Raw genomic sequence first — 9105 nt, forward strand, 5'->3', positions numbered from 1 at the left:
TCCCAATTTTCTTTCCCCCCCCCCCCCCCAGGATAAATAAGGCAGTTCTGTGCTTTGCCAGTTTTGTTCTGTTGTTTCTGACACGGCATGGCATGTATACATCGTGGGGGCGGGGGGGGAGTTGTTTGGGGTTTTTTTTGAAAAAGGCACCTGAATCATGTTAGAATTACTTTAGTGTTAACTGTACAAACTTCCAAACAAAACTTTATAAACAAAAGGAAATGCTGAAGTCATGGCAGTTGTTCATCAAAACTGTTGGTACCAAGTGAGACTGAGTGTCAAGAAAGTGGTAGTGTGCCCATTTAAGTTAAGATACAATGACTCATCTTAAAATTGTTTAGTGTTCCCATATGCCTCTGTAAACCTGCATGTGTGGATCCAATTCAGACTCCTACTCCTTCAGAAAAACATGAAGCGTGCCTAGGTCATACTGTGATTGACTGACCTGCTGCAAAATCTGCTGGCATTGGTCCTCATCAGTAATTGTGTGTAATTTGCATTGCTTTCAGGCATAATGTTGCCCTAATTGAACCATAAGCCAAATTATATACAAGCAAGCACTGAAATAAATGATTTAAAAACCTATATGACAGATTGAACAGCTGTTTTTTTATATGAATCACAGTTGTAAATCACATTAGTTACATCATTGAACAATTGAATTTAAACTAGTCTGAAACAAGTTACCTGTGCAGGCTAAACTGACTTTTATTCCTATATGTCTTGATACAGATTTACTTGTAAAGATAACCAACATTCTTGGATGGGGGGGGGGAATGAAGCTTGTGCTACGCTGCAGAAAATTCTTCCCTTTAAGCATTTAAGAGAATGATGTGTTGGCTAGACCTTCTTACTGTAACTTGCAAATCTAAAGAATATGCATGCTTAGTTAATGCTCAGCCCTAAGAGTACATTCCTTGCACATAATTCCTGTTGAATGTGATAGGGAAAAAAAAAATCAATTCAGAGCTAATCTTAGTATTGTACAAATGTTTAGCTACACCAAACTTTCTGTGTGTGTAAGCAACAGTTTACAGTGAAACATACTGCCTAAAAGGTTCTAGTAATATTTCCTCCAAAATGGGCATTATAAGATGCCTTTTGGGGGATAAGTGATGATTCTTGGATGTCATCCATTTCTAACATATGTACTTGACAGCGTCTTGACTGATCTGCAGTAGCTTTAGGAGCTATTCCAGTAGCTGTTGCTATGTACCATGTAGTGCCATCAATGTTTCTCAGAAAGCGTGGGGGGACTGGGACTGAACAGAGCGCTTGGTCACTGTAGGGTAGAATAGTCTGCCAAAAGACCTCATCTTTGATACTTTACCTGTGCTTCAATCAGAATGGGAAGAGCAGCTGGTATGACTTACATCCTTGTGGTCCCAAGTGGAATGAGTTAACCCAGATGGTTATCCTGGTTTTGGTTTGGAACTCTGAAGGCGTAGGAGGAAGTGGAAAGGTGAATTCATGCTCTAATGGAGAGCCTTTAACTTCATGGAATGTCTGCCACAGTGTCATAATAAAAGCAATTTCCTTCCTGAGATACATTGCAAAGCTACTTTGTCTAAAATCTCATGGAAGGTAGCTCCTTGGTTTTTTTTTCTTGTCCATTAGCTGCAAGCTAGCAACATTTTTGCAAAAGTCAAGTTAGAATTTTAAGAAGCTGTACCACTAAAGTATGCTAATTTCAGATGATAGGGAGTTACCTTGGTTTCCTGAATTGCGATCATTGGAAGTGAAATTATTTTACCTAGACCTGTACTACTTCTCTTGGTGTGCTAATGCAGATGCTTTCCTAATACTTCACAGGTGGAGGATGAAGTTGATCGCAGCATTCAGAAAGTATATAATGGGTACAATGGGACAAATCCTGATGCAGCCAGTCGTGCTATTGACTATGTACAGAGGCAGGTGAGACTGTGAGACAGTCCTTTGTGTCCTTAAAACACAGGTGCTATGTTGCTCTACTCCTTGTGTAGCATATCTTCCTCCCTTCTGACAGATCTAGGAAACAGCTGATTGGTCAATAAATAGCTTAAAACAGTTAAAATTAGTAGAATTATGGCATTGTTGATGGGGAGATGCATTTTGTGTAATTGGCTACCTATGAATCATAGTTTGGATTCAAATATTTAGTACTTGCCTATCTTTCTGCAATGGAACATTGTAGAATGTTCTCATGTCTGCACCAGGTTTATCTAGAACATGCTGGGGGAAAGAAGTTCTTGATTCTAGCTGAAAGCTAGTGTTGCAAGCTTGTGGATTCAAGGCTAAAACAACTGATCAGACTTACAGAAGATTCAGGGGCTTTCAGTATTCTTACAATTGCATCAATATAAAAAGTTGTCTAATATTTACATATTAAATGTCTAATGCATTTAAGTCAGTCATACTACTAATTAATACCTTGCTTAAAATCCGTCCTGAAAGGGAAAAAGGAGAAGAAGCTGGTAAATTGACACTTACGTAGTACCTTTGAGGCTGCACTGTACACAAGAAAACTCCAAGCACTACAACAGAGTATGAGCTCTCAGCAGAATGGAACTGTATTTATTTTTAATTGGTTCATTCCTGAAGGCCTTCTACATGGCCACACAGGCATGTGATTATACGAAATGAACTTTAATTCTGCACCACAGCTCTGTGAGGAGAGCGAGAACTATGTCCAGAAAACAAAAGGGGTTTTTTTCAAGCATCTGTTGTAAGCTTTAAGGATAGAGCTGTTCTAAGCCAAAAATAAAGCTTTTGTCTTGTCTGGGAGGCATGAGAGAAAAGTGGGTTGTCAAATATGCCCCAAGAACTGGAATTTCAAGTCTGTATTTTGTAGGGAGTATCTTAAATGATTTAAGGCTATAGGTCCCTTTACAATACGCTCAGTCTATGATATGCTTAAGTAACTGTCAAATAATTTGTGTTACTCAAGTAACCAAGGTAGCCTAATCTTTATATACTTGTGTTCTTGGTATTGCAATTAGAATTGCTTTCTCATCCCACTCCTTGACTGATAAACACATTGGCTCTTTACCTGCATGTTTTTTCAGCTGCGCTGCTGTGGGATCCATAACTATTCAGACTGGGAGACTACTGTCTGGTTCAAACAAACTAAAAATAACAGTGTGCCACTTAGCTGTTGCAAAGCAGCCCTCAGCAATTGTACTGGCAGTTTGACCCGCCCAATGGACCTTTATTCTGAGGTAAGACAGCTGAACTATGAACTTATGTAGCCATGTGCTTTTGCTGACAATTGTTTAATTTTCTTTTTAGTGGGAGCATGAAGTCTTGGGTGTATTTGCTTTAACAGGAAATAAATAGATGATAAGGATATACTAAGTAATTACTTTTTTAGTGTTTGGTTTATCTTTCTGCCCTGTTTGATGCTTTGGGGGTTTTTTTTTGTGTGCCTAAAAGTGTTTGCCAGATGGATATATAAGAAGTCTACTTGTTTCAGGGGTGTGAGGCTCTGGTTGTAAAGAAGCTTCAAGAGATCATGATGTATGTCATCTGGGCAGCACTAGCATTTGCTGCTATTCAGGTAAGAGTAATCTTTAGCTGTAAACTCTTTCTCAGATGAAACTGCTGTCCAGGTTACTACAGGTATGCACAGGATGGTGACAGCTTTAGTCCCTACTTGGTCTGGGGGGGTAAATGCACATCAGTCAAAAGGATCTAAACACTTTAACACAGAACTTTTCAACCATGCGTGATCTAAAAACTACTGCTATGTGGATGTATGTTCTGTTAGATTTGAAGATAGCTGAACAGTCAATGTTACATGCAGTAATCTACTAGAATGTAAATGGTAAATTATTTCTTGAAAACCAATTATCTTAAGTATTAAGTATCGTGAATGTGCTCTGATGGCATTTAACACTTGAAGAGTTTCCACAGTATTTGATTTCCAACAGCTCATACTGATGTTTTAAAAACATGGCATGATTTAAACATGCTTCGTGGCATACAAATAATGTCAAGACCACCCAGGAGATACACCAGGGGTTTTGATAGCATACTCTGCTCTTGTTCAGCTGAGCTTTGCATTGTCTTGAAGATTTCTTGGTTTCTGGACTTAAGCAAAAAAAGAGGTTCTAAACTAGAGACCCTGCCTACTTAAAACTGGGGACAGGCTGTCTCCCACATAAACCTTAATTGTTACAGTTACCCTGGTCATAAAACGTAACTGAGGAAATAAACTGATGTGTGTCTCAGTATTTATTTAGATTTAAAAAAAAAAGACTAGGACTGTCTTTTAAACGTATCTGTAAAATTGGAATTTTGAATGCTGATCAATTTGGCAGGCTTAGTACATTCATCACACTATTTTCAGACTGTCCCAATGTTGTGGCCTCTGAGAAATGTAGTACATATGCTGAATCCCAAGAGACTTGAAAATTAACTTTGAAGTTACTTTTGTGCCCATAATAGCATTTGAATTCAGAAAACATTGTACCTGTTGAGTCAGGCAGTTTAGGCATTTTTGTTTTCAAAAGCAGCTTTTGAGCTGTATTGTAGATTTGAAGGTAGATAATCTTTTGCAAACAGTCTTGTGAAAATATGGTTAAATTTTTATTTCAATGCTACAAGGATATAATCATAGATAATGCTATATATAGTAATAACGTTGAACTGTCCAGAACCAGATTACTTCAGCTATGGAACTTCGAATTTGGTGAGATCTGTGCTCAGTCTTCTGAAGGAAAGTATTTTTTTAATTGCCATTCTTAAAACTCTAACTGCTAAAGCAATACTTAGTCTCCTTGAACACTGAAATACCTTCATTAACATTATACAAATGTATTTACCACAACCATGATTACTGTGGGAGATTTTTTTTATGTAGGAAAAAAAAAAAGTATGTTATGAGGCTGGGTGACCTGAATCCCAAGAGGTGGCATTATTCCTGGCTTTGGAGTTTGGAGGTTGATTAATGAGGTCTGCCCCAAAATGCAGCACAGTTGTAATCCTGTCTGGGGTTGGGCCAGAATTTCTGACACGTGCTTGCAATGGAAATGTGGCTGCTTGTATCCTTCTGTTATTCCTGGCTCATCAATTCTAGGCAAGCATGTTAGTTGTATCCCTTTTGCAGTAGGTACTCTTTGATTTGTCTTTGTGTCAGTAATCAAGCTATTGGCAGAAAGTACATACCTTATAAACAGTTTGTCAAGAAAATAAGAATGTCAGAGAAACTTCTTTGCTATTGCTGTGGTATAGCATTTTGAAATCTTTTTGCTTAAAGTTAAAACAAGCTACATGATACCTGTTCAAAAAAAGAATAGAATAAAAATAAATATAGAATACAGCATGTTGGGAATACCCTTGAAATTTCTGTCTAGTAACACTCACTGAGTGGTATTCACATTTAAGTTTATCAGAGGTCATATTGTATATTTGCTCCACAGTTCAAATGGTTGTAAATTTATATGTTTCTAAAAGGCGTTACTTTCACTCAAGTTGATACTAAACAGTATTCGAACTGTTCTGTTATATAAGTTATGTCCTCTTATTTGTAATACAGAATTTAAGTACGTACTTAGCCTGATTTATCTGCAAAATAGTTTGGGGGCTGATTGAAATGGAGGTAAGAATGTAAACTTTGGCAAATGACCTGTAACCTAGGTCATGTCCTGTAAACTTAGAGGAGTAATTATGTTTTTCTTAAATTTTTGTGAATTTTACTACCTTTCCTATGTTCACTGCATAGAGTCCACTCTGAACTGTTATTTTGTACGTTATGCAATAAGGCTGTCCAAAGTTTATTACTTCTAATAGCTTACGTGGAACAAATGTAGCCTTCAGTACTTTCTTTAAAATGAAAAGACTGAGAAGAGGAGAATTTTTGCAAGACTTGGAATTTGTGGAAAGCTTAGTCTTTTCTGCATAGAAGTAATTTTTGGTATGTTCATGTTTCAGTTACCATGGGGATCTTCCAGTGTGCAGTAATTCCCTGGTCTCAACCACAGTGACAGTACAGAACTGTTAATAAATAGGAGGCAAACTGAGGGGAGCAAAGGCATTACAGTGCAGTAGAAGTCCTGCTTGATCAGCTGCAGAGTTCATTCTTAAAGATAGCTTTTATAGTTAGTGGTCATTTACAAGGTACCGAGCTTGGTGTATATATATAGCCAGTGAGCTTTTTTGTAGGGGAAAAAAAAGGCAAATGGGTTTGGTGAAAACAAATGGAATATAGTTACTGCTAGTAGGCAGATTTTAAACAAACAAACAAAACCACAAACAAAAGAAAACCACACAAACCCCAAAACAAACCTTCTGACTGTGGGAGATGTGTCTAAACTTTTCTGAAAGTTGAAGAAGAGGGGGATGCATGGATCCTTCCTCAATACAGACTTCTAAAATATTTTTGTTCACAATGTTAAGTAGCAACTGAAGAGAAACAGAATCAAATGCCTTTAGAAAAAGTTTTAGAGTTGCTAGTGTATTTTAAAAAATTACTTACTAAACAATTTCTGTAGAGAGAGTTGAAATACAGGGATTACTTCTGTGTTTACACTGAATTCTAGGAATATGCTCACTGGCTTCCTAGACATTATAAATGGTTTAAATAGTAACTCAAAAGTTGATTACATGAGTTATTACAGTACCTGATCGTTTCAGATTTTACACCACTCTATTTAAATTGAATGTCTTGAGTGAGTCATTGACCAGGATTATCTTTGTGTGAATAACTGTAAATGTGATGGAATTGCTTTTATGTATTTGAAATTCATGGCTAGAATTATAGCAAATGACTAAAGGAGATGTCTTTCTGGCACACTCTTGTATCATTGTTTTGAACAGGGAAAAAGGTGAAGTTTCTGTACTTGCAGGCTGCAAGCCTTCTTCAGAGTTCTGTAGCCTCTGGCAACTACCATGAACTCTCACATGTCACAGCTCACAAGTCTAACTTAAGGGGTTTTTAACTGTGGATATTATCTCCTCACTTAGAAGGGCTCTGTCCGTGAGGAGGCATTCTCTCATGTAACTCTGTTTTTTCCTTACTCTGACATGAATATAATGTATATTTGGGAGTTAATCTGTGAACTGGAACCACGCAAGTACTGATGGAAAGTATAGAAAGGTGCTGTTTTTACCAACAGGCTGAAGTGCCATACTCTAGGTTACTCTCCATATGCTTTTTTGAACCTGAGCTGGTTTCTGCTATAGATCTAACGCAGATAATGCACTCCAGACAAAGAATATTATTAATCTTTACAGCTTGTTCCTTTCTAGGAAATTAAAAGCTCATACTAGAATTTCATCATGCCTCTTATTAATCACTGCTTATTTAGACTTAGGATTTTTGAAGCATTCTCTCTTCAGTCTTTCAGCAGACTTGAGTACTATGTTGCATGTACCATCATCATTTAGTTGTTTTAAGACTTGTTACACATGTGATCTTTGCATCAGGCTTTATTAACAAAAAGCAAGTAATTCTCCTTTTGCCCAGTGCTGTGTTTCACTGGGTTTTTGCTGTACGAGTGAAGAAGCTTTACATTTGGCTGTCTGCTCACTTATTTCATTCTTGTTTGCTTTTCTGTTCAAGGTGGGGTTTTGGGGTGGGGTTTTTGTTTGGTGGTTTTAGAAACTTATTTACCTTCTGGGTGATGCTTTATAATCCGGAGCTATGACAGGAGCCCCATGAAATATTTGCATCTGTGAATAAACTTCCATGCATATGACCAAATCAGTACAATCTCTTACTGTACTAGAAGCTATTGCCAATTACTGTCAACCATAGAACACAACACTACCTGGTTTTTTTTAGTAGGTGCAGTCTTAGTCTATCTTCAGGAAACGTGCAACTTCTGTAAAATATCATGCCCTACATCCATGATGACATTCACCTGATTTAAGTCTTGTAAATGTATACAAGGTGATCAAACCTTAAATTCCTGGCAAACTTGCCAGAACCATCATGGTACTGTGAATTCTAACAGCAGGAAAATGTCTAGAAGTGAATAATTCACATTGGACTTAAGCTTTCTAATATGACATGTTAACAGGGATTGAGCATTTGAAAGAGGTTTCAATGGTGAAGTAGGTTCATAAAACTAAAGTTTTGCTCTTTTTCATCACGGCAATTAGAGGCTAATGTATTTGAATTTCACTTTGATTTTTCATACTAGATACAGTATCTAAATCTGTACCTTTCATAAAATTAGTAATTTCTTCTATGTGAATTGTTGAGGCAGAATACAACTGGCTGACAAAAAAAACTTCCATTAAAGGTGTCCAAGACAATCTTGTAAGAAAATAAGGCTGGAATTCGTGGCCCTTGCTTTTTGCAGCAGGAAATGACGCTTTTTCAAGAGCAGTGCATTTGTTGCCATTTACCTTATGGACAATTACAGTCTTGCAAAGCATGCTGACAATTTCTTTGCTGAGGTTAAATCTCTTGGAAGTGCCTTCTTTGTACTCAGCTTGTTTTCTTGTTTTTTCTCCATAGCTTCTGGGCATGTTGTGTGCCTGTATAGTACTATGTAGGAGGAGTCGGGATCCTGCCTACGAACTTCTCATCACTGGCGGAACCTATGCCTAGAAGAGAATGCGAACATGCAGTTCAGTCTTATCTCATCTATGTGGAAGGTGAATGGGCCAGGTCTACTGCAATAGCTTTCTTGCCCTAAGCTTAGTCAAAGCACACCTTTCGCAGATGAGGACAGCAGTACTGTACACTGGTGATGGGCAAAACAGCTCAGCTTTACACACACCCATATAATTACCTGTGACTTTCACTGTTTTAGCCAGCTATTCATGTATCTAAATGTTTTAGTATACTAGTAAACTTTCTAATTTCAGAACCATTTGCAAGTTAAGTGTAATTTGGTTGATATGAAAGTCAAAGGATGTGTGCCTACTTTGGTAGATTACCTCTAAGCATTAACTGGCTGATTGTTGCATATAGAGAGAGGATTTATTAAACCTTCACTACATGGAACTCTTTTGGCCAAAGTTGTACAAAGGAAGCCAGCTGTATTTAATTTGAGGAAAAAAAATATTTTAATCTTGCCCTTCACCAGTGTCACTTTTTAAAAACACTTAAGTGAAGTCCAGTACACTTTATATATAAAAATTGTGGGGGGGGGGGGGGGGGGGAAAACCAAAAAA

The 9105-nt window shown here is 37.5% G+C and overlaps 1 protein-coding gene across 1 annotated transcript in view; it reads left to right on the forward strand.

Moving 5' to 3' along the window:
* The window catches only part of TSPAN3 (tetraspanin 3), a 24335-nt gene extending 15258 nt beyond the window's left edge, over window positions 1–9077 (forward strand). Inside the window, exons 4-7 of the mRNA XM_010571652.1 lie at window positions 1813–1914; window positions 3045–3197; window positions 3452–3535; window positions 8444–9077. Coding sequence (XP_010569954.1) covers window positions 1813–1914; window positions 3045–3197; window positions 3452–3535; window positions 8444–8536 — 432 coding nt within the window. The 3' untranslated portion in view covers window positions 8537–9077. The remainder of the gene's footprint in view (window positions 1–1812; window positions 1915–3044; window positions 3198–3451; window positions 3536–8443) is intronic.
* Window positions 9078–9105: the final 28 nt, after the last annotated feature.

This window comes from Haliaeetus leucocephalus, unplaced genomic scaffold (assembly GCF_000737465.1).
Source record: "Haliaeetus leucocephalus isolate CR32 unplaced genomic scaffold, Haliaeetus_leucocephalus-4.0 Scaffold339, whole genome shotgun sequence".
NCBI lineage: Eukaryota > Metazoa > Chordata > Aves > Accipitriformes > Accipitridae > Haliaeetus > Haliaeetus leucocephalus.